The following is a 27,798-nucleotide window of genomic DNA, read 5'->3' on the forward strand; positions in this document are numbered from 1 at the left end:
TGTTTTTTTCAAAGATATGAATATAAACTTGATTTATTTTACAAAAATGGTGAAACAGGTTATGTACCTTACACTAATCAGTCTTAACGTGCCAAGAGGGGAGCCCACGAAGACTGTTACTGAGGGACGAAACCGTTTACCAAGGCGGTCGGGCAAGTGAACAATACCTTATAGCCTCCGAATCTTCTCCCAGGTTACAGTTGTAGTCAGTATGTTGGGAATTTTTTAGCATAAAGGACAACGACATGTACGAGTTCAGTAACCAGGGTTTTACGTGATCATAAGAAGCATGAATGAAAACTTGTAACACATTTATGCTTGAATTTACATTCTCATGCATAGGCAAGTGCAAACAAGGGAAATAACTCTTACTAGTTTTAAATTATTTATATGGTGTTGTTATGTAAGATAAGGAAGTCATAAATTACAATTAATGTTACTAATCAATGATACTAAACGGTCATTATTCATCAAACTTGTCAGACCTACAGGTAAGAGAGTTACATGTAGAAATATCACAACACTCTCTTAAACTCGCGTTTAACATTACGTATAGAGACAAAATACTACTTAAAAGTCACAGGAAAAATCCGTAAATGAGTGTAAATACATTTGATAGATCAATGTTCAACACAAACAGTTATAATAATTATTACTATTGTGTTGGAATAGGAGAAATAGTGAATTAAGGAATTCATTGGTAAGATTTCTCACATTCTCCGTTTTGTTATATCCATGTCTGACTGTCATCCCGCCAATGATCCGCTACACTACACAGTGATCACAACAAACTAGCCAATCAGCACACAAGACGACCACAATAACCAATATAACGTAAAGGGACATTAAAGTCATTTAACAGAACCACACCATGAAATACGGACGAGCTTATGAAAAACGCACTTTCGTGACGGCAATAGCAATGCGAGCCGGAAAATAAACTTTCGTCATAGACAGTATAATAATGAAAAATAGCATACATTATATAACATATTAAAGCCGTTCCTTCTACAACTGCGCCACATAACCACACTGTAATTCTTTCTTTTTACCTTTACAAAGTCATAAAAAATAATTTCCCAATACGTCACCTTTACAAGCTGCTTTTCAAAATTAATTCCAAATAATCATTAATTCTATGATGTTGCAGTTTGACACATCAACATGTACGTGAAAGAAAGTTCGACTGAAAGTTACACTATGTCAATAAACGTCATATCCGGTATGTGACCGACAGGTGAGTCAAGGGTTATCAGTGTCAACAACAGAATGCGGACATGCTACACATAGTTTCCTGTCCTCTAAGCATTATTCACACGTCAAGCCTTTGATAAAGAGATATGATGTAAAGATAGCTTTATTGTCTTGTTGATATTTAAATCAATAGACAATCGTCCTCCTTAGACAAATATTAACAATCATCGAGAAAGAAGGAAATGAATCAAAATATATCAAACGACGGCCCAACGTTTCATTTTCGCTATATACTGTAAAATGAATCCTATCTGTGACTTTTCGTCAACATAAAATGAAGCCAATGTTATAAATGTGGATAATCAAGCAAAACAAAAACAAAACAAATAAGAGAATAACGACATTACCATACATATGCATCATGGAGCTGCTTCGACCTTCTAGGACTCGTCAGTGATGCTACATCATACAGCCCGTTTCGTCCTTTTAGGACTCGTCAGTGATGCTACATCTTACAGCCCGTTTCGTCCTTCTAGGACTCGTCAGCGATGCTACATCATACAGCTGCTTCGACCTTCTAGGACTCGTCAGTGATGCTACATCATACAGCCCGTTTCGTCCTTCTAGGACTCGTCAGCGATGCTACATCATACAGCCTGTATCGTCCTTCTAGGACTCGTCAGCGATGCTTCATTATACAAACTGTTTCGTCCTTGATGCTAGGGGCCTAAAACGTTGAAATCAGGGAAGAAAATCAGAATTTGTCAAAAACTAGACATGGAGACTCAAAAGACACATGTTTAGATAAATTGAACAAATTTTAGTACGACGAAAATCATCGTTTATAAGACAAATCTAGTATCTAAACGACAAAATGTTTCCATTTTCGCTGCTCTTTTTTATTAACTATACCGTGTTATTTTACACAATATTGATGCAGTCTAAAAAGTGTATTTTGGATCGCTTAAAATTGACTTTTATCGATTTCCTCTTGACAAAACAAGTACTACAACTTTAGCTATAAATGGACACGGGGATAACTTGCCTCTATGTCCATATCAAAATCAGTGTTTGACAAATTTCTCATGAAATTATACTTTTGGTGCTAATTTTGTCATATCATTGTCTTTTATTGCGTAGTTGTTTCATGATTTATCAGTTGATACAACTATATCGGCAACTTATCAAGAAAGGCAGCCCTTCTGTTTTGTTAGAAGTACAACCTTTCTTTTCCATGTCATGCCTTGAAATCAATGTTACAGGTTCCTCTTACTGTGTTTCTACTGTATTTCTGTTATCATTTCGGTGCTGTTTTTCTATTTGATTGTGTTAAGAATGTAGGAAGATAACATATTGATATTAAAAGAGCATTTCTTGTATTAAACTTGCCGTCGTGTTCAGTGATACAGCTTTACGTATTTTTCTCATTATTGACCAAAAGTGAAATATTATTCAGCTGGAATATAATGTTATTAGTGCTATTTAACTTCACTGTTGTACGAGCTACGATATCAACATTGTTTACACGAAAATCCCATTACTATCACAGTAAACAAATAAGGAAGATAGACAAACAGAGCTAGTGATGATATAGATAAAAGCGAGCAATATTAAAATCCAATGTCTTGGATATATCCCATCTTTGGACGCTAATTTGGAGCTTGTCCGTCAACTTAACCGCTTGTTCGTGTTATCGCTTCAAGTATTAGGGTTGAATTCCAAAACTGTAGGCAAGTTTTCTTCAATCACAATTTCAGGGGACCAGACATGATTTTATACTCGTATCTTGAGATAACGGAGAAGAAAAATACCATTGCTGGAAAAGGGTATTATGTTAAGTTTGCATGAAAGGCAGTGTGTGAAGTGATACATGTACCTACCAGCAATTATCTCGCGATAAGTAATAGCTCTTCAGTATAGATTGAAATTGACTGGTCTAAACCATCATATCACCACGACAGAGGATGATTGAACAGCACTGATGCTTCTATACTGAGTTGAATGTATAATCTAATCTTAAAAATGACAATGGATTAATAAAACACTATGGGGAATATGCCAGTGTGCAATGAAATGTTGAAATAAATCACACCAGTTTTCTCGTAATATTGAACGGATTACAAATAATTTCGTCATCTCTGGGAGATGTAAGTATAGTAGTTTATTTTAACTATCGTCTTTATCGGTTGTATCGTTGCACTAGAAAAAATATAGGAACAGTATGTACCTGTCATTCTTATTATTTTTATCCTGTTTCGACCCATATATGCAAATTACATGATATCGTCAAGTTTATTGACATAAAGGTGACTTCCATTCATCTTGTTGCGCAGGTACACCTTCGTGAAGGATATCTAGTCCAAGCATTCGTTATCGGCGTGAAACAGGATTTTAAACCTCCGACCACCTCCTACAAAAGATATTATACGTATGAAATAAAATATATTTCAGTGGTAAAGATGGAGACAAGGATGACGAGATATGTTCTTTTTATTACCTTGGTAAGTATTAAAATATGAAATGTGACTTTCGTATATTATTTTGGTTTTCAAATTTATCATTTATATAATCGTTTAGGAAAATGATTTTTACATTACGTGCATTTTGATAGTATATACGAAGAGAGAAAAATCTTTGGCACAGCTTAAAACGTATTCTACACTAAAACACTAGTATTTGGTAGACAATGCTTGTGGACTTGCATGCCAAGTTTGAATTCATTCACGATTTTCTTCTTTTCTGACATTAAATCTCTTGCCATACCGGCAAGTCATGATGATTTATTCAAATTGATAAACGATACCTAATTTATATCTTTCTTCAAAACTAAAGCAGATAATTGTGATTTTAATTTAACACGTTTATTATCTTATAATTGGTAACTATAGCTATGTCACTTTTGAGAGTTTTATTAGTGATACAGTGTATATTTCTGTGACAACAGAACAACAGAAAAGTTTTCGTATTTCCTAATGTATCTTATAACATATAGTCCATGCGTAGATATACTAAGGTTTACAGGGTGGGTGTGGTCGCTTACTCTTCCGGAACACCTTGTCTTTTTAATGACATCTTTAAGAGTTTTACACATGTTCTTTTTTGCAGTGTTTCCTTGATTTACGTTTGCATAACAATGCTGTTACTATGTCAATATAATATGGTTGCATATTGATTTTATAATGAAGTTTACCCTGTCGTATCGAACCAAGTGTATCTGTCCTGAAGTCATTATGATATATGCTCTATCTTTGTGTATTTGTGAACGTTTGTTTCTGTTGTGGTTATTCATATCATGGTGACGGTTATATTTATCAATTTATTTATTTATCTATAAGTGTTTATAAACTGAGGGATGGCTAAAGTTATGTTCCGTTTACTTTTTATGGGTATTGCTACTGGAAACGAAGTAAAAACAATAAAAGATAACTACATATACAGCTTAATGAAGGTACATTAAAAGTACTAGACTTTATTGTTGATACAACATTTCATTGTCAAATACATTTTCTGGATATACCTGTACATATACAAACTTTAAAAAAAAAAATACAATATCCAAATCTTTGTATTCACCTATTACTGTTCTGTCATACTGTGAGACATGTATCCAGTAAACAACCGAGGAAAATAGGATCAATAATTATTCTCAATGCCTCTTGTCATAGAAACACGGCTAAGTCGAACCATCGGATAAGTCGAATATATCTTTCGGTTCCGTCGACTTCGACTTATCTGTGTTAATTGAACATTCACAGAGTCGACTGCTGTCTTTGATATTACTTGTGTCTCTTACTTTTTAAGTCAAGCTCTGACTTTCTGAGAACACCTCAGCATGAAGTGTTTGCTACAGTTGTAGCTTATTAATTATCACTAAATTGATTTGCTACAGCATATGCTCAATTGATTTAAAATGCTACCTTCTAGTCAAAAGAAACCATTCGAATTTTCATTGCTTTGGTTTGAAAGTTAAATGTACAGAAAATATTGCCCATGGTGTGAATATCGTAACGTGGTAATTGTTATCTACCAGTTCAGATAAATATACACGCAATATGCTTTAATTATCTTTGATAAAATGTATGATCGTATATCTGGTCTATTGCTCGAAATATGTTTGGTATCTCAACCATTAGTATTAAAAATACGCCGGTATATGACTTATACCAGTCATCTACAAATAAAATGTACCGTTACTCATATGGTGAATGAAAAGTTACAGTTCGCTCACGCTGAATGATGATGGCTAGCATACTTAATATGCTCACCATTGAACATGTTGTAAGTTTCAAATTAATTCATACATTTATTGAATTAAAGAAAAAAATACTGATATGTCAACAGAGCTGAATTCAAAATGAAAATCGGTGCAACAAGGGTCAAATATTAACAAAATATTAACATAGGCAAGGAAAAAGGACAATGACAATAAGGGAAGGTGATCAGGAAGAGTAAGCGTTTTTTGCTTCATCGACGACTTAGTCGTGTTAATTTTGGTTTGTCCAAGTAAGTAATGTCCCGTTCCCCAATGAGAACAAGGTTAACAACAATAAAACCCCACATTATAAGATCCATTATATGCAGGATATATTTGCGCTATTTTACGGTACAGTAAAGTGGACACGAGAATGCACTCTGTGAAATAATGAGACACTTGTACATTAAAAGTAATTTACATCCAAATTGCTAAAATTTAATGAGGTCAATACAAATCGGTCATTTTAAAAGAAAATCGCGAAAATTTTGACTCACGAAAATTTCCACCTATACGTTATTTTCCCATCGTGTTATAATTTTATTGTCAACCATTCTTCTATTTTAGTGTCAAGTTTTTCTAGTGCATGGTAATAATGATACGACACCAGTGATCCGTGAGTATTGAAAACTATAATACTATTCACGAAAAAATTGACGTTATAACGTGTTAAATGGTTTCTCATAAATACATAATTCTGGTAGCTTAAATCATCTGATATAGTGTGTTTATACAAAAAGCTATTTCATAATACGCTTATATTTGTGTTTGTGGAGATCTTTGACAGTATCAAAACAAGTGAAGATACTTAATTTTCTGTTACAATTTTAGATATCTAACGATCATCACCGAGATGTCATTCAACGTGTTGTCGCTATAATTGTATATAGTTCTGAATTTGTATTGAATGTGGCATTCCCTGAATTGTCTTTTGCACAATCTTCATATCGATCAACTGATAAAAAAAGAAACTTTCATTTTTCAATTTCGGGATATGAGGAGAATATTACTCTTTATTTACCTTACTATTAATACTACATGTACCCCAGCTTGTTTGTTTTGTTTATTTATGAAAACAATATTACAGGGGGAAAATGTTATGTTCCGTGACGTTACTTTCTTCATGTTACATTATATTAAGTCTTGAACTACAACGGATATCAATATAAAATGCCTATAAAATAATGATATAAAATAATTATTTTGGTAACTTTGAAATGCAAGTTTATTTGAAATATAAAATATTTTAGAACACGGCTTATCATAATTTTATCCTGAACAATCACATCCAAGTATTCCCATTAATTCATTACTTTTACTTTGCAAATTTTACTTTCATATTTACTTTATTCAGTAGAGGGAATTACGAAGGCATTATTGTATATTCAACTTCTTCAATTCTTTTTCAAACTAGTGCCAAGCCCACCAACCAATGTCACTGTGTTGGAGAGGCAGACAACAAGTGTTGTTCTCAAAGTGACACCAGGAGCAGGACAGCATGACACGTTCTGTGCAGAATATTTCAACATGTCACATCCTGATCTGATGACAAAAATATGCAATGACAGTGTTTTACTATCTTTAACCGGATTACAGCCAGGAACTTCTTACAACGTATCTGTTTACACTATTGCCAACAATCAACGAAATCCCGAATCAATGTTTGATGGGATCCTTATCTCAACATGTAGGTTAAAATACTTTTTTTAACGTTATCCAATTATTAAAGAACTATAATTGCAAAAATTGGATGTAAACGGATGTTTACAGAACAGATTTTATTGGAAGGGGTAGTGAGTGGATATTAACTGTGTGATTTCTTGTGCTTGCCATTTTCGGTTTAACAATAATTTTTTTTTTATCTTTTTGCACATATATATTAACTATGTATCGCTGAATTCTACATAAAGTACGGTGAAAGTAGTCGGTTGTATATACATTTTATATTGTATAGAAAGTGAAATATTATTTTTTTCCGAACGTTGTTTATCTTCTTTACAAGTAAGTTAAGAAAGCTATATTGGTGTTAGATAATGCATATAACATACAATCTTTAGAACAAAACTGCCGACTGCAATTTACGATAATGGCGAAATATTGACCTTATTTAAATTTTGCTTCAGATTAATGTTTTAGGATTGGAACTCTTCAACGTCATAGATATTATTACAATTTGCGAAGCCTGTTTGTAGCTAAAACACATCACCGCTCCTTAAATGAACCTTTCCATTATAATTTTTGATTTTGTTTTATAGTACCCTCTGATCCACAAAAATTGACGATTTTGGAATATACATCTACCAGTATTGACCTACAAGTTACACCTGGGATCGGCAGCTATGACGGATTCAAATTAATCTACTTCAGCACTCAACATCCAGCAAAATATGTCCAGATGACATACAGCAATCAGAACATTTCGATAGAAAGTCTAGACGCAGGATCTACATACAATATATCAGTCTTTACATTATCAAACAATATTCAAAGTGCTGTGTCCATTTTTGCTGGGAAGCTAGTATTGACACGTAAGTCTATATACTACTGTTATGAAAATAAACTTAAAATTGTTTATAAGCTTAATCACAATAGAATGTCAAGAATGATTCTAGTAAATTGTATAAATTTTTCGAAACAGATTAAAAGACTGTGTCGGAATGTAGGGTAGGGATATTCCAACTGAGCGGTATCAACATAGCATAAAACCCGAGCCTTTACCGAGGGTTTTACCATAGCTTGTGATCCCGAGGTTGAAATATCCCATCCTTCACCTATGAAAGCGTATCTTTCCTTCATTTCTCATTCTAACTGATTGAGAAAATGATAGCTTCAGACGTCGAGAATATACTACAAAGAGCTTCCCTAAAAATGAAAACAAAATTTAAACAGTCACTGCAAATAACAATTCATATACATGTGTGTACTGAGTATCATGCGACGACGTCAGTCGGGAAGAGATACGTCACACTTCTACGCACGCGTGCCGGTATTGCATGGGTGGGAGTGTAATACAAGAACATCGTAGTGCATTGTTCTGGACAGACCAGTATTACAAAGATAAAAATCAAAGAGAAAATAAGACATTTCACCTATAACGTTTCTATGTTTACAGTACCGGCCTCTCCATCTAGTGTGGTAGTAACAGCAAGGACAAATACCAGTCTCAATATCACGATAAACCCTGGAGAAGGAGCTCATGATGAACTATTAGTTGTCTACTCCGGGGCAGGTATTTCTCGTCAATACGCGGTCAATACAACAGAAGGCAGCTGGACCTTTTTCCTCGGCGAATTACAGCCAGAGACAGTGTATAACATATCTGCATTCGCAATTGCAAACAATCAACGAAGTATGGCGTATGTCGTTCCTAGAAATGTTTCCTGGACAGGTACGTCTGGAATGATATTTCTTATAATTATACAAATATGAATTTGTTTCTGTGTGTTTTAATGCATTTAACTTTAAGATATTGGAGGCTCATTGCTTTTAAATTGTATTTTAAAAGTATATATATATGTTGTGCATATTTGCTCTTGCAAGACTAGCCAGGAAAATGTGGATTTTTCACAATGGACATTCATAAAAAATTTCTCTTTTTTGTATCATTGAATTAAAAACCGAATCTTGTCATTACTCATCCACTGATATGTCTATTACGACACCCAAGGGAATACAAACGTCACACCTGTCAATGAGGAACCAGGCGGTAGGCTATTGTACTACCTACACTTATTCCTATTTAGAAGTTGTATCATTTACCACAATGATACTCTTCTATTTGTCAACCATGCATGATTAGGATGTTCTCTTAACCATTCATTCTATTCCTTCAAGAGTTATCAGTAATAAATGATATATTGTAAAAACACATATCTAAGAATTCTTCTTAATTTAGAGCTTGAAAGATACGCATTAAAATATGATCGCGCAAATTGCACTTCTGTTATACTGTTATATAGCCATTATTGTGGATCCGCGAATTTTTCATTGCGCTAATTCAAAAAAGTGAAAAGTGACAATCTGCTAAAATTTTATTGTGCCAAACTAATTATGTTTGAAATAGTATTTTTCTTAATGCGAATATTTATTTAAAGGTCAAATTTATAAGATAGATAAATTTCATAATCTCGACGGTATGGTCCAGCATAGTTACTGGATTCTTGCAAACAAATGTTCGCTGCATGCGTATTACTGTAAAAGATAAATGATTAATTAAGTTATAATGACAGCACGGACAGAACAATTTGTGTAATTTTCGGAAGGCAGATTACCAACTTGTTCTATCCTTTTAATATGTTTCTATTCACTATATTTTTCTTTCTTAAAAATATAACTTCTTTGAATCTTTGAATTTCCGGAAATATTTCCAAGTTCAATATTTTCATTTACTACGAAATAAGTACTTGTTTTCTTTTCATACCTGAGGTGGAAAGATGGTTATGTTTTTCTGTAACCGCTTGTTAGGTATCCTCCTATTTTTCTAGTGTCCAAGTAGTACAAAAACCACAACAAAGAATGTTTGAAATACAGTTAATATTGAAGTTTTTGGTTCAGATCAAAGAAATATTTTAGTCCTCCAAGTTAGTCTGAACCTCTAAGCCGTGTTTTTATCATTTGAATAAAGCTATTTCCGAATACCCACAAGCACTCTCTACCTCATGTACTTTTGGAATGAAAATAATAGAATAATCTGAATTATTGAAATTCCCCACATCTTGATTACATGGTGTTTATATGCCGCAGCGGATTCGATATTCAAGAGTCTGTTCCCATTATCACGATTTTCGTGCAAGAAGTCGTCAACTGACGGACAAACCTGTATTACAGGCTTTCCAAACACGCAGGTTGATAACAAAAATATGGGGAAGTTTAACGGTCGTCAAAATGATCACAATGAGAAACATTCAATTTCTTTGTGTGATATGATGACCGGATATGATTGATGCTCGTTAGTTTGGTTGCGTTGTATTACACCTTGTTCTCATATGGGAACGTGGCAGAAGACTCTTACTCCTTCGGAACACCTGGTCATTTTAAGGAGTCTCCGCGTAAATCTGTCTTCTGTTCATATTTTGCTTTTATTTCATTGGGTTTCAGTTTAGATTATGTTCATCCTGACATGTCTGTATTTGCTAGATTTTGACATTGTTTTCGATCAATTCTGAATTTCCTCAGACGCCCCCATTTCAAAATTTAGGTCCTTAGTATTGCCGACTTATCCTAGAAGGACGAAACAGTTGCCCAGTGTGGTTTCATTCATGATTTAGCCCTACTATACCTAATTCATCATTTCTTACGGAGAAAGTGTGAGTTGACCTAGAAATAACTCAAATTACCGTAGGATTTTGTCCGACCTTTTTGGCTGATGTTGCACTTTCACCTATCACTATACAATTAGCTCCCTAATAATTGTCAAAAAGACATCAACATATCAACGCTATGATGTAAAAGTAATACGCGTTTGTGGATTGTATAATTAATTCCTTGCCGTTTATATTATTCAAATTTTTGTTGCTCTTTGTAGATCCGACAATTGACAGTCAAGTTACTGTAACGACGTCCGAGGGACTCCTTTTCAACGTCACCATGCAAGATGAGAAATTGGACGGTAGGCCTTTTTTTTTTTACACATTGTGCTGATACTTGTTATCTAAACGACACACTACAGCATTGACACATATTGATGTTTGCGTGATTCTAACCAATCCATTTAGGAGATTCAATATGTTCAGTATATCTGCCCCATCCTATCCTATCACGTCTTCCTGCTAGCGACTACTTTTCTGAAGGAAATTTAATCCAACTGTTCTTAAAAGTCATACAATAACAATGATACAAAATGATACAGAAAAGTATGAGTGAAGTGAGCAAGCATTTCTTACAGAAATATTCAAATTTCATTTGAGACAAAAAAGAACATCATTTCTATTAAAGACAGATTTTTCATCGGAACTTGACTGAACACAAAACGGTAAAACTACTAATCACGAAATTACAAGAATTACGTACAACATCCCGCTATTGGGTACCGTACTATGATAAAGTTTTCGGATTTTCGAATACATTCATCCCATTTACATATTCATAACTTGAAAATATTATTATTATTATTACAGATGTGTGCCCCATATCCGGATACGTTAACGGGCCTTCCATGGCCATAGAAGGCAGCACTGTACAGTTTTTAGCAATATTTTCAGTTGACCGCGAGTGTTTGTCGTCCTCATCGTTGGATGAAATAGAATGGTTCATCAATGATATAAATATCACGAATAAAAGCTCATCCCGAGTACAAATTCAGTCAAACTACACACAGGCGGAAATCCCCTGGTCCTATTTGACATTTCGTGATCTATCAGTTCTTGATCAAAGTAAGTCATCTTAATTTTTTTTATTATCGTTATCTTAGTTGAAATTTACTTTTCTTGTTACTCTCTCAGCAAACTGCTGGCGTACAACTTCACTCTAAAAATGGGTAAAGAAAGGATCGAGGGCATTGTAAGCTTGTTTAAATGACAACCATTGACAATACTCAATGTATTTAAAAGGAAATTGAATATCCAATGACAAATTTTATCTGTAGTCTTTCTTTTATAATTGTATTGATAGAGCCTTTGCGAGCATGCTATCTTGGGCGATGTTTTACTAAATCTGCCATTGAAATCCAGCTGTTGCCAAAAGTAATGCTCGATCCTATATCAGTTTCTGTGGAAGTTGGAGGCCGAATCAACCTCACTTGTACAATAACTGAGTATGATGAAATTTACGATCTTGAGTTTACATGGACTTTTAGAGGAATAACACAGTCGAACAAATCATCATTGCCAGGTAATGTTGTATTCTTACCTTTTTCATATTTAAGACATAATTACGTTGTTGTTTGTTTTAATTTTTGTTTTTTGGGTTTTTTTAATTAATTAATTTTTTAAAATCTTTCTAAGTAAGCTTTATATCAAAATCATATTTCAGCACATCGTCATATAGGTTTTTAGATTTTATGTCGAAAACGACAATAAGAACGTATACCGAAATCAAACTTAAAAAAAAAAAATAAATAAATAAGATAGCCCGTTTAATATCATAAAAGTTCAATTAATCTTTTGCCAAATATTAGGCATGAATACAAAATAACTAATTCTATTGCTTTACAATGGAGACAAATTTCTTGTATCTCCTTTTTATCTTTGTTACGCAATGTAACTAAAAATACAATACAAAGGAAATTTACAAAGCTTTGACAAAACATCATCATGATTTCGATACCAAAAATATCTTTTCTTGCAAGGAAGATATTAGCCGTTCTAAACACATGATATAATTTTCCTAGTATTTTCATCTTGTAAATTGTTCCATTGTTAATGTCAAATCCTTCTTAAGTTATTTTGTATAAGGGCTGGGGTTTTGCTTATAGGTGATATTCATGTTTGTTCTATTTTCGCAATTTTGATATTTTTCTATACTCATTTTAGGTTTACAATCAACACAAAATTCAACGTCGATTCTTCAGCTCCGAAATATAACAAAGCAGGACAGTGGAAACTACACATGTGCCGTTATGCTATTCAATATCAACAGCACCACAATCAAAGGAAATTCAACAAGTTTTCTGTCTGTGATAGCTGACGGTAATTAAATAATTCGAATCTGATTGGAAAAATATATAATTTCATGTAAATTATTCACATGAATGAATATCTGTAGACGGTTGACACAGGTAGAACATGTGTCCGTGTTATAAGATCACTAGTAAACTTCCGGTTGTTGATCTCTGAAGTGGTGATGAGGATAATTTTGGTGTAATAACATATAGTATCTGGTTTCATTGAGTGAGTCCTATTGAATTTATGAAACTTTATCCGTTTGATTTAATGATGTTAAAAATCTAATGTATTGTGTAATTAGATATTATACCATTTGTATAAAGCTGAATAATAAGGATGCAAACTATTTTCTGAAACGTGTTCGACATACACCTGTTTCAAAGAACAATCCATTTGTGACGCCTACCACGGAAGAAAATAGAATATATGGATACATTTTAAACCTAATAGAACACAAAACAATTTATAATTCATACTTTAACTACGTTTTGTTAAAGAAGTTAAATTGAGTCTTTCGGAATAGGCTGAACAAAAATGTTATCCGATTTATCTGAAGTGGGCATGCGGTAAATGTTGCGTTCCTTTTTTTTTATGTTTTTTTCTTATCTGGAAAAAAAACGCCTAGTCTTTGCCTTGTGTGCTAATTGTTTTGTTCTAATTCATCGTCTCACGATGTCGTTAAAAGGAGAGGAAGCCTGTCCCTCGATTACTGATAAAAGCGGTTTAATGTGGTCTGTGACACCAGTAGGACACACGCAGATCCTTGTTTGTCCATCCTCATTCACAGGTACATGTATATATTATCATATAAATGTGTCTGAATACTAGCTCTTGCACGACGAAATGACGTCATAACCATAACCATGGAAACAGCAGACGAATGCCGAAAGTCAAGATAGCGTTGTTGTATATACATGTTAAAAGCTTAGATGCATTTTGTTTTTCAAAAAAACTTTGTAAATGTCAATGAACATAGAAAAAAAATGGTTTAAGGTTTCTGTGTTTGTCACATTTAAACCCAATTGCTTTTGTAGTTTTACTCGACCTAAATGACATATCCAAACGTATTGCAATATCGTTCAGTATGAGCAATATCACTTTGTAAACGAAGATACATGTACACAAAAGCATTCCGATTGCTTTTTCGTAATTGTAGTAAAGGATTTATGAAGTTTATATAGTTAGATAGTCGATACATGCTCAAGATCATGCATAATACACATTAAACCTCAACAAATTAAGCTTCAATTCGGTCTAACAGAAACATAATTTAGAACATATTCATGTCTTTGGCATTCCTTGAAAGTATTCATTAGGGGAATTTTATTCTTTAATGAAATATGAGATATGATAATATGAGCTCAGTATACCTCATCAGCTCTATTTTGATAGTAATTTAGACCATTTTGGATTTTCTAGATTTAAATAAAGCATCATTAACGAGTCGTAAAAGGACGGAACAGTTGTTTAATGCAATGCCGTTAATTATCTAGTTTAAACTTTTCATTGAAAATACCTTTCACTTTAATAACATTTTTACATTGTTTGTATTTGTAATGATTATGAATGATAATGAGACAGAAAAGATGTAGGAACAAAGGAAAAGATTTTGATGTTGATCTGAAAAGCTGTGTTAAGTTTATCAACCAGAATCATCCTTACAAATTAAAATGAACCTACAAAATGCAATTTGTTTCTTAATCTATAATGAATGAAATTTCATGATTTTTATCAATGACCTCGCTTACCTTGTAGGTACTGCTACTAAAACTTGCGGTGAAGATGGACTTTGGACAAAAACAAATCTGATCAACTGTGTAAGAAAGGAAATAGACGCTGCTTTACAACAGGTTTCTATATTTACCACAAATATGTAAACGTTACCAGAAGATAATTCAAAATTATTTTTTCTTTATTTACTTGAAGATTATAACGCAGAATAATTCATTTACGAACAAAAATTGCTTTACTTGATCCTGGCTCTGAAATAATAAACAATGGTTCATTTCATTGAGATATATTGTCTTATATACTGTCTTATTTATCAAACGTACAATGTAATTTACAATTCAATGATAAAAGCTAAAGCAGTAACATACATTTATTTCGTCAGATTAATGGTATAAAAGAAGGACTTGTTGATGCTAGTGAGATCCACAACGTTCTTTACAGTATGGAAAATGTCACTACAACTTCAAACTTCAAAATCCACGCGCTATCATCTGGGGACTTGAGCAAGACTTCAGTTGTTCTAAGCGCATTGGTAGATGTAATAGATGAATCCAAAGCACCTCCGAATTTAACACAGGTATGTTATGACTATTGTTGATGACACATATAACATCATACATAAAAGATTACACAATCGTAAAATTGCCACAACAATACATTAGTGAAAAATACCAACACACGTAAGTTACACAGGGTTACAAAAGATGCAGGTTGTTGAAAATCATGGGGAGATTTTACAGACGTCATTGAAAAAATATTCTGTTTTCTTATGTGGTATGAAGCTGGGCGTTTTCAATGCTGGTTAGTTGACCTGTTGGATTCGTTTTTGCATCCCTCTCTTTTAAGAAACTGACATTTCTTACTTTGATTGACCAAGATTTATATGGCAGGTGTCGTCAGTAAAACATGATGTGCTTACCCCTTCGAAACATTTGGTCTTATTCTCACTGTACTTTTTATGAGCTTCCTTGCAAACATATATATATCAAAATGACAATTAATAAGCATAATACTATAGGGATCATTTCGTCTCATTGCATTGTTTAAATCAGATACGGTGTCTTGTTACCAGTTTAATACTGAATAAAATATATCTGATTTCAGAATTTTGTTAATATCATCGACAATATTTTGTCACCGGTAAATCAGCACACATGGACTGATGTAAACAAAGAGGTAAGAATGCAATATTGTTATTTTTTCTATGTACAATAGACTTAATTATTTATCAAGACTTTCAGTACAATAAAAAAGCCACATTGATAGATTAATAATACCGACTTTTGATATGTAATATTTTCTCTCCGTTCGTTAATAATGTAATAAGATGCAACTACGATGGATAACTTATTTGATGGTAACAGAAAACAATGTTTCGTCGAAGTTCCGGTATAATCTATTGACAATCCTAAAAAAATCTCACATCATGATATGTGAAATTAATGTACATATATTTACAACTTATTCTATCTAAAAGTTTATGATATTGCAAATAAAAAACTGTTCAAAGATTCAAACAACTAAATCAATCACTATATGTTATTATCTAGCATTTAAGCTAATGACATTAATATTAGAAGATCCATAGAAACACACCTGTCATAGGCTACAAATGATATGTTTTAGTTGGTTGAATGGCATCTCGGACTGTCATCACTTTAAGAATTCAACGACCGGAAATTTACAAGTGCAACTAACTACCCACGTTTTACAATCTAAATCCGCCCGGATACACTGTAATGTGCTAAACTATATATTTCCATGAACCCAAATAAATGCAGATTTCTTTCTTATGTTATGAATTGTGAATTTGAACCAAGAGATCACCGTCTTTTACCAAATTTCAATTTAGGCAGGGACTCTAACAGGTAGAACAGAATTCTTGTCTCTCATTGGCTGTTTCAGTTTCGTGAGTCCTTCAAACAAAAAGTTATTTATAACATTGATGCCACATTGATTCGTGATTTTTTGCAATTGCTACAAAAACAAATTTATCATGTAACAATGGTGGATTATTGATGGAGATCAAAATTTTGACGATAACGTTGACGTTTTGTTCCCAGTCCTCTACAACTGATGCAAGCAGTCTAATGGAAACGGTGGAAAAGTTAGGACATACTGTAGGGAAACACGTTAACATAGATTCACCTATCGCCATCGAGGGAAACAACATTGGTAAATATATTCATTAGCTTATTTTAGATATAACTCATTTCATTAACTGACTAAATCAGGGGGAAATGTGAACTGAAACGGAAAAATGAAAAGGTTTTGAATAGGTAAACTTCTCTTCGACGCATTTTAAAACCATGTTTTTTACTTTAAAAAAAGAAGATGTTTTTCAATCAGTCTATTCATGTGTCTTGCTTGCGATTTCGTCGTATATCTTTTATGCTGTTTAAACATGAGAAAGTGTAAAACTATGTCTGTCTTACCGGAAGTTGGTCACTGTGACTATTCTACGTTTGACTGTTGAAAGAACTGGAAAGTCATTAAAAGCATTTCATGCAAAAAGTGACATTCCACAAGGAAGCTTCTTGGTACGATTTTATTTGCCGTTTTTATCAACGACTTACCTTAAGTACTCATCTCTTTATATGTTTTATTCACCAATCACACAAAGTTATACAGACAAATCAAAAGTGGAGAGATGTACATATTCTACAGAATGATCTGGGTAAATTGCAATATTTGTCAGCAAATTAGCTACTTCAGTCCTACTAGAAAAATGTAAGATTCTGTCAGTCAAGCCTACTAGAAGAAGGAACCTTCGTATGTCAGGAACTGGAGACGAGCAAATTACTATAAGAAACATTGCATCAAAAAGCATACCTCGATACAACAACCCACGAGGATCAAACTTTCAGTATCCATAGCAAACCGTGAATAAGGCAAACAACATAGCAGAATTTACACGCAGATACTCTTACTAGTTTGACCGCACCTAGAATACACTTTTAGTTTGGAGAATCCATACAAGGCCCAAGATATTGATACTGAAAATGATCAAAGAAGAGCTACATAAATGATTTTTAAAATCTGACATATGAGCAGCGTTAACAACGACACTGCTTACCAACCATAAATTGTCGTCGCGCAAGAGGAGATCTTATCAACACCCTTAAAATCACAAAAAAAAACTTACAGCAAAAGGGTTACCAGGCACGTTTTCTTTACCGATTGGTGAACGTTGAATTATTGTTATTTTGCATGAAATTCCTTAAAAAGACCGAAAAAATTCAAATTGACGCAAAAGCAAATTTATCATATTTATTCTTAACCATTACTGGATTACTGATGGAGTAGTTAAATTTAAACTTGCAGTATAAGATATTGGACATGTATGAACATATTTGAAAGTATCAGTTTTATTTTGAATTGAAGTAAAATGCTTCTTTTTTCAGCTGTTGAAATAAGACGTGTTCAGAATCACGACATTCTTTCTAGACCAAAGATATCAAAAAGTCGTTCTAATTTTCAACATGAAATAGCGCTAAATCTGGGGACCGGATTCAAAGGTATGTACGTTTATTTCTCAATATCATTGCATGCTTTTCTTTATTATCGATATGAAATTTCAGAAGTCATTAGTAATGAGAATAAACGAGAAAAAATATTCAGAACAAGACGGATTACTGGAATCGGTATACAGGATGGACAACCCTGGATTAATTTACAAGCTGGCGAAGTATTCGTTATGAGTACTGGATACGTTCTGATCGCAGATGTTGACGAACCGCCGTTACATTTATATATATGTTTTACATGTTCTGATAAAAACATGTATTTTGGCATTATGTTTGTTTTTTAGAGAGAGCTTATTGATAGATCCATGCCAAATGCCAATGATTATATTTATTTGCAAAAATGTCACAGTACTCTTAGTAAGACAGACTTATGAGGTAAAACACAAATGCTTTGTCACATTGTAAATTTTGTTTAATTTGGTAACACAAAACAAAAAAACAAACAAAAAACTACACAAAACAAAATAATTTTTTTAAAAAGCATCTTTATATTCGACGATTCATTTATTTGTTCCAATTATTTCAAACATATACATGGGAGAAATTTAGAGTCAAACTTCGTTGTTTCGAAGTCGTCGGAGAAGTGAAAAAACACTCGAGTTAGACGAGTTTCAACGTTTGCTATATGATTGCGTGTATTATATAGCATTCGGAGACAAAATGAGGCTATTTGGGATCATTGACTTACCGACATGCCTGCTAATTTGTAGTTACTGAAAGGCGAGAATAACGATAAACAATTTCAGCAAAAAACGTTCACTATTAGATTAATAAATATTTACTTATAGCTACCAGTCATACACTTGCAATAAACATCATCGGTGAAACATGACAGTTAAAAATGTGACACCTTCTCGACCGCCCGTTGTGACCCTTATTTTTGTGTCATATTGTCGTGAGCTTTTACTTTGCCGTTTTACTGGTAATCAAAGTAAACGAAATCGTGAACGTATTTTTATTGTAATAATAGCCAGACATATATCCTCTTCAAAAAGTTGTACCAAGGCATTAAGGTGTCCTATGATAATAATGTACTACAACACAGTCTTGTATCACTACATTAGAAGTGCTATTTATGATTAAAATTTAGAACTTCGGGTTAAGATGTTTTATAATGGAGGATTTTTTAACTTCGAGTTATCAGTTTATCTCCTTTTCCAAATCAGATTTTTTCGAGTCTTCGTTACTGAGACAAAAAGAGAATATTGCCGGTACCGACAAAATTACTGCGAGTTAAGTGGGGTTTTCGAGTTTTCCGTGTTCGAATAAACTATGTTTGACTGCAGCTTAACATTACTGGAAATCTTATCTGCAATTTTTTTGAAATTATAGACAAACTTTTAAAAAAACTTCTCCTCACGAATCGTATTACTGATACATGATTTGCTTAATCTATTACAGGTGACGTAACATTCACATCTGCTCTGTATGCAACTATTTCGACTATTCTCCCTAACAATGACAAGTAAGTGATAGTATAAAAGATGTTACTAGATTTTGTAGTGGAATCCATGTACATTGTACATTGTTATCCACTTAATTCAGTAATATATGAGTGACACAAACAACATTGAATAAAGAAAAGAGGAAATAATGGCAAGGGAAAATGATGTGATATCAAGAAAATTGATAAAATGTGCGAAATAGTTTTGCGATGTATATCATATTGTTAGTATCCTTGTTTCGAATTCAAACTTAAGAATGAGTGCACCAATTGAGCTCGGTGTGCGAAGTGTGGCACACTTTAAATAATATACTGGATAGAAAAGAATAATACACGGTGTTTCGTTCTTTCTAAAACTGAACATAAAATGCACTGGGCTAAACATCAGGTTCCTTAAGTATAATAGGAATCAGTTTGTTATTGTGTTTTATGATCATCGTGGTAGCACGCGATAAACACTGCTGGCGGATTTTTTGTCCCCAAAGTTTGCTTAACCTACATGACACGTTTAACTCGTTCTAATAGTGGCATGATCAAAATATCCACATGTCCCTAACGTAAAATTACCAGATATATCAAAATTTCAAAATTAATTGAATTTATTGACATACTGCACCTCAAAATCTAGATTTTGACATTCTTTTTCGATCATTTTGGGTTTTCTTATGTCGCCTCCTATGCTTCAAATCTTAGTTCCATACTTACGAGTCCGTGAAGGAGGAACCAACCGTATGATGCAGTGTAATTCATCACTTGGCATTATTGTATCTAACTCTTAGTTTGTAATAAATAATTTGTTTCTTGTGTACAGTCTTCATGAAAAAATGCTTTACAAGTATTTAACATAGAGGATGCTTTTAGTATTTGTATTGAAGAACAACTAAGAAAATACCGACATACAGAATTATTATAATACAATCTCAACTTTGAGGAACTAAGCAAAAAATGAACAAAATATATTTTTACGCGGAGATTCATGAAAATATGCAAGGAGTATATAGAATACAGAAGAATAATGATAGGTTTGATACTATGGAAAAACTTTTGTTTAACAAAAATATCTTATTTGCTATTTCTGAATGACACCAACTTACAATACCATAGGATGGAGCCATTTCATGGCATTGCATATTTGAATTGACCTAGATTTATTTTGCGGATGTCGAGAATGAAGCAGAAGACGCTTGCCCTTCCGGAAACCTGGCCTGTTTATCTTTTTTGTCATGTTACTGTGAGAAATTGCCTCATGAAACCCTTATTATATATTTATTTCTCCCGTGTTTGAATAGAGTGTTAAATGTGTTTTTTTTTTTCACTGAGAAAAAGACTGATATTGATAGCATTGGTTTCCTATAATCTTCCTGAAATATGGTTTGCTGGAATAATACATTCTTGAATTAAAGCTGTTTATTTTGTGATTGGTTTAGTGTGATCAGCGGATATCCATCTGAACTTCTGGCTTTATCAGTTATCAACGGTTACTCCAGTCATGGCAATCTTCCGTTCAATGTCAGCCTGAAGTTTGATACTAAGACTTTACGGTCCCATGTACGTTATTTATTTATTTTCAATTTCTATTTGTTTATTTATTGTTCATTTGTAATACCTCATTCAATCTTTCAGTGTCTTAAACGGTTATATAATGCATTCTTGTATCACTGACTACAATCGTGTATGTAATTCTTAATTAATAATGTATTATTTGCTTTTATCCCATTCGTTCAATAATCGTTCTATTATTTTGTATATCTGTTTTGTCTTTTTTTAATGTTGTGCAGAACAACTTGACAGGGGACGTCAATATATCATGTGTTTTCTGGAACTTCAACGAAACGTAAGATCATTTCAAAGTAAACAAACAGTATAAGATTTGGAAATAATTTAATATATTATTTCAGTTTCATAACGTTTATAAACAAAAATAAAAACAAACAAACAATAACAAAAATACCTATAGTAAACAATTATTCAAAATCATTTTAAGACTTTCTATAGTAAATTATTCGATAGTTGGTCTCATTAACATATTTTTCTAATTCACAAACACATAACAATTTTCTTGAAGCATATCATCTTCAATTATAATAAGGAACAAGGTGGAAACAAACAAACGACAGGTCATTTCGGCTGAAACATAATCAAATATACATTTATTGCAAACTGCAACCGAATTAGTAAAAATGCCGTATTCGAAATTAAGTCAATCCGGTTACATTTGAAAATAATAAGTATTTATAATATGATGAGACTGCTTATATCTGTCTTATATCTGGAAGTATAAGTAAAAGAATATGTTCCATTATGTGGTGTCACCTATGAAAACGCCTAAGAATTACACAATACTTATCATTTAAGCCGTTTTAAATGTTATTACAGGTTTGGTCCTATCGGTTGGTCAGACGATGGATGTATGTGGTCAGCAGAGAAAAAGACATGTATCTGCAACCATCTAACTAATTTTGCTGTTCTGATGAGTCCCATAGAAATAACAGTGAGCATTTAGTTATAGTGATAGCAATTTTCAATGTTCACGGTAATATTATCGTAAATTGTAATTCCGCAGTATCTGTGGACAAATTTAAAGTTTAAAATAAAAAATTGATTAACAAAAATGAATATAAAAATGAAAATGATTATAAAAAATATCAGCATCACACATAACATAATTTTCAGTGCCTAATTTTTATCTTATGGTAGAATTTTGTTGTTTAGAATGAGTTGGATATCGCACGTCTTCAAGTTATAACCATTGCAGGATGTAGCCTGTCCATCGCCTCCACGATTATAACGATGGTGGTGTATATTATGCTGTGGAGGTAGGCTATAGCTTGCACTATAAAAGTTTTGCTATACATATAAATCATAGAGAGTTGAAACAGTACAGTTCGTAATTTCTTCTAAATTCATGTTGAAAGATGAAATTCACTTTTTGTTCACAATCTTTAAAAACGTTCCCAAAATTATATAGATACAAGAGCAATTCAGTGTACAGTGATATCATATCCTGCTAAATGAATTATATATGCTTTCAGCATCTTTCTACAGCGGGTCAAAAATGAACAATGCTATAATAAACATGTCATTTTTGCAATGATTTTCGCTATAAGGTCATCGCATTCATAGATTATATGAATGCCACCGTATCTATACAGAATTATACTGTAATATTTATACCATATACTTTTGTAAAACGTTGTATATTTTGATAAATGTTTATTATAGGAAAACATCCACTGGTTTTGAGAAAAAACATTTTATTTGATAGGTATATAAAGAATGATAGAAGTAAATTAGTGATGAATCTGTGTGTTGCCGTCACAGTCGCTTACATCTTGTTCTTAGTTGGACTCGATCACACAGATAATAATGTAAGTAACAGTGCTCCATGTGATCGTCGTTGGAATTTTGTCTCGATATGAAAGAGTTGAAATATATCAAAATCATAAGTTAGACATAACGTTTATTGAAGAAATATAACTTGGAAAAAATCGCGAAATTTGAAGATTTACAAAATATCATCTTATTGGTCGCGTTATGAAATATTCATCGCGTTTTTATAATAAGGTCATATTGCATATCCAATAGAACACTAACGTGTAGAAAAAAAACACTAATTTAATATCAACAAGTAAAAACGGTTCCTTAGTGAACAAAGATAACAAAAACATCGAAAATGTAAACCCCAAAGTTAATCAAAGAAAGATAACGCTCTAAATTGTAGCGTCGGAATAGTACCATGAAACCTGTAATGTCAATATCCCACACAAGAAAGTGTGAGACATCACGATTAAATAATGAAATCATGATATGCTTACAATATGCCTTTTTTCCCCATACAGGTAGTATGTACAGTCATTACAGCTTTCCTACATTTCTTCTTTCTGGCTATATTTTGTTTGATGCTTGCGGATGGTATACAGCTCCTTCGACGAACAACAGTAGTAATGAATGTAAAGTCAAGACTAAAATGGCTTTTACTGATTGGCTGGGGTAAGAATGTCGACATTCCTACGAAATGTTTTCTACAGCATACTTTCAATAAATATTAAAGATTATCTATATTGCGGTCAGGTGATTTTATTTCCAAGCCACAAACCAGTCCGTCTTCATGTGATTATGAAAATATCTATACTGTATTAATTCTTTCTGTTTCACTATCAAGAAAACGTCATACAACTAGACTTGATGGAGAAAATTCATATTTAATCAAATGCATGATATATTTCGTTTCGATAGAGGCCGTGTTTAACTTTAGTAACATATCACGCAGGCAACCTTTTTAACCCAGTAGTTTCCTTCCGCTTTCTATTTGTTTGCTATGAAAAAGAAAGACATACAGTAAAACCCCACTTACTCGAACCCGCATTCCTCGAGCTATTGACACAGGCCCGAGGAGTTCGACTTAGCGGGGTTTTACTGTATTTAGCAAAAGCAATATACGTAAGTCCATCATACATTAAATTCGTCCAAAAGATCGAAATGTGGTGTAAAACTGTTAAAGTATAGAGTACTATTTTGTGCTTAACAAACACAGCATATGTTTAAAACTATATAAAAACCTTTTTTTTCATCTCGGCGTCGAACAATATAGATATGTATATAAAATGGCATTTTATTAATGCTGTTTTCATTTTTAAGGTTTACCAGTCATCATCGTTGGGATAACAATTGGAGTAAAACATAATGGCGGATACCATTCAACGAAATAGTAAGTAACAGTAAACTTCGAGCAAACATGTCTGCTTGTAATAAAAAAAATCTGTTACGAAATTATCAAACTTTGCTGCTTCTTTGCTCCATTTTTATACTCTTAAATATAAAATATTTTTAAAAGTTTTTTTTCGAATGAGCGTTCATATTTTATGATTGTGTATGTTCTATAATTTTCAGGTTTTGTTACTTTTCTTATACTGATAAAAAAGATAAAAAAAAGCAATTATATTGAGACAATTCCATAAATACATTGGTTTACGTTAATTGTTTCAGTTGCTGGCTCACAATTACAGACGGTGTAATATATTCGTTTGTTGGACCGGTTTTGGCTGTGATTGTGGTCAGTGGTTATGGACGTTTATCTATTGCATCGTTAACTAAAAACTCAAAATTAAGTTGAATCTTGAAAATAAGCCTGTAGTTTCTTACATGAAATAATCTGCAATCCGTTTTTTTTTTTTTTTTTTTTTTTCTGTTTATATATTTTGGTTTTCATATATGGTAATTTGATTTTTCCTTAAAGTCGGTGCTTCAATAAATTTGCATTTCTTCTTCCGTTCATTGTGGTTGCACATGCATAGTGTTAACAACATTTTGGTTCAAAATTATTTAAACATTATATATGTGTTTTTTCCGTTTATGTATATGCTTCCATTGGTTTCATATAAACCGAAGATTGAATCAAATTAGATTTACATAGGTAATGGAATTCTTTATAAGCGATGATTGTACTCTAAACGCATAGTATCACTTTTTGGAAAATTATCGCAATGTCAGGCATCTATAGTATATACAAAAACTTCAATAAACGCTACCGCTAAGACATGTATATTTACAGTTTGTTTTCTGTTTGGTAAAACAGTTTTAAAGCTTTTGGACAGTAATACAAGGCAGTGATATTTGATATTTGTTTCCAGGTCAATGTTATTGTCATGGTCCTGGTGTTGAAGGCACTGTTAACGTCTCAGTTTATCATGACGAAGACACAAAGGCAGAAAATTGTGTAAGTTATATGTGTGTTAAAGCTTATATACAATGAATATGTAAAACAAATTAAGATTTGGTTGTCACTTACTAGCATCTAACATTTATAAATTTTTGCTTTCAGGTGATTCGCGAAATTAAAATCAGCAAATAAGCTCCAATGATAAAATCAAATAGACCTTTTCCTCTCGCTGAATTAATCACATTTACAGTATGTGGATGGTTTCTTAAAACCTAACGTGTATGTATAAGCTAAGCATCTTGTGTGTTTATAAGTATAGATGTGAGATTGTTGTCTAGATTTTTCTCGGTGCAGTGTGTTGCTATTTTTTTTATCAGATCTGCTATACGAAGTGTGTGTGTTCTACTTCCGGTTTTGGGTATCACGTGGTTTTTCGGAATCCTCTCTATTAACGATGATACTATAGTATTCCAGTACCTCTTCGCAGTCAGCAATTCATTACAGGTAAAGAAACATATTCTATATAACATATAACAAATGATATACCTAGGCCAATTATAAAGTCTGTGGTTCGATACCAGATATTTCTGATGTGTGATCCAGCTGCAAGCATACCATATTTTACTGTGAAATTGGATGATTAATTGAAGCTAGAGAAAATTTTGAATTAAATGTGATACAAACAGGTTAGAAATGTTTCTGTATTGGTTCGATATCAATGAAAAACTACACAAATATACCCATTTTTGGAACATTTTCTTCACTTTGATAATGACAACAGAATAGAAGTTCTTATCACACAACCAGTAGAGGGTCTTCTACCGGTTGTGCAATAAGAATTTTTATTCTATAGAATATACCCCCTGATAATCTAACAAAATGTATATTGTTTGTAAATAAGACTACATGTAAGTTATTTACGTCAGATTAATTCCTACTTGCAGGGGTTCTTTATCTTCCTGTTCCATTGTGTCTTCAGTGTTCCGGTAAGTCGCTGTTGGAATCGTCATTAATATGGTGTATCACGTATGAAAAAAAGTGACGTAACATATATTTGTTAGTAAGATAACGGGTATTGTGTACTGTGATGGTATGAAGATAATCATTATTTCCCTTGTGACACCATATGTGTAGCTTTATGGCGTCATATGTGTAGTGACGTCAGCAATAAAGAGATGTATCGTCAATTATGATTTTCTAGAAGTGAAATAAAATGTTACCACAAATGTTTGCAAATATATATATAAGATATGTGAGCAGAATCTCGCATCTATTTCTGTTTCAGATAATGTTAATAAAATTCGCCGTAGGCTTGGTAAAATGAAAACAATCTAAAGACTTGTGGCGTAAACCTCGTATGAGTTTTCGCCAACAATGAAAATCGTAACTTCGATGTGCTATATTTTTTTAGGTGCGTCGCGCCATGAAACAAAAGTATAAAAAAGCTGACTCAGCTTCAAAGTCGAACAAATCTCAGGTAAAAATTCTGCAAACTGAATGATGTTATGGCATTAATATTTTGTAACAAATTCATTCACGGCAAGACTGCAACTTACATCTTATAGTCATGTGACCTTACGTTCATCTATTCAAACTTTTAAGTTTTCAATTCCATTTTAATGCAGAAACAATAAACGTGTTAGGCTAATACCGTTATACTTCTCAATGGCTACAAATGAGAAAGCGAACCCCACGTGACTTTGTTCTAAAATGGAGTCTCTTATTTTGTAATATAAAAATATGTAATAAATATATCTCTCGTGGAAACATGTATGAATATTTTTCCAATTGGACAAACATTATTATTGTTAAGCATTTATAAACAGCATTGTGTAAACCTGTAAACGTTTTACGATGTTCTAGAATGAGGCATACTTCTGGTTTTCTTCACAGGCAACATCAACGACGCACTCGTCAAGATACAGTGTAGACAATGTTATTGGTAAGTATAACAATATTTTTGTCATGGTCATTGATGTTAAAAAATAAAAATAACGATTGAAAGGTCAAACTAGCATCGGAACACCACACACACAAGTGGATCAATAAGCTAAAAATAAGGTATTCCAAGTCGGAATTTTTGTTATACTGTTTCAGATAATACAAATTAAACAAAGAACAATGTTATAAAGTTTTGACTTGTATGAAATATGTGGATATGATTTTTATTTTGACAGTTTATGAAAATCGCAAAAAATATGGAAATGTTACTATGAAATGACTTTTTAGAAATATCATCGTTTTAAGTTATGCACATATTTTATTTTTAAACATTTGTCGTACCAGTACAAGATATTTATTAAAAAAAGATACATTCTTATTTCTTTTTACAGATAAGCAGTATACAAGTGAGAGATTTAAACAACAGTCAGCTTCACAATTATCACTAC

At 32.7% G+C, this 27,798-nt stretch overlaps 1 protein-coding gene across 1 annotated transcript; it reads left to right on the top strand.

Annotated features, from left to right (window-relative positions):
• The first annotated feature begins 46 nt into the window (after positions 1 to 46).
• On the top strand, positions 47 to 27,629 carry LOC132563408 (adhesion G protein-coupled receptor L3-like). The gene is made up of 29 exons (XM_060228171.1): positions 47 to 152; positions 6,861 to 7,133; positions 7,702 to 7,974; positions 8,559 to 8,834; positions 10,971 to 11,054; positions 11,563 to 11,817; positions 12,056 to 12,274; positions 12,916 to 13,071; positions 13,733 to 13,834; positions 14,803 to 14,897; positions 15,161 to 15,355; positions 15,883 to 15,954; positions 16,842 to 16,953; positions 18,183 to 18,296; positions 19,707 to 19,770; positions 21,177 to 21,297; positions 21,528 to 21,583; positions 22,126 to 22,240; positions 22,462 to 22,565; positions 23,015 to 23,121; positions 23,593 to 23,739; positions 24,388 to 24,457; positions 24,736 to 24,802; positions 25,380 to 25,465; positions 25,786 to 25,912; positions 26,353 to 26,394; positions 26,820 to 26,885; positions 27,302 to 27,350; positions 27,586 to 27,629. Exons 1-29 carry the CDS (start codon positions 47 to 49, stop codon positions 27,627 to 27,629), a joined length of 3,597 nt encoding a protein of 1,198 aa, XP_060084154.1.
• Positions 27,630 to 27,798: the final 169 nt, after the last annotated feature.

Source organism: Ylistrum balloti, unplaced genomic scaffold, assembly GCF_031769215.1.
Source record: "Ylistrum balloti isolate Yb309-2 unplaced genomic scaffold, AGI_CSIRO_Ybal_v1 Utg371710, whole genome shotgun sequence".
Classification (NCBI taxonomy): domain Eukaryota; kingdom Metazoa; phylum Mollusca; class Bivalvia; order Pectinida; family Pectinidae; genus Ylistrum; species Ylistrum balloti.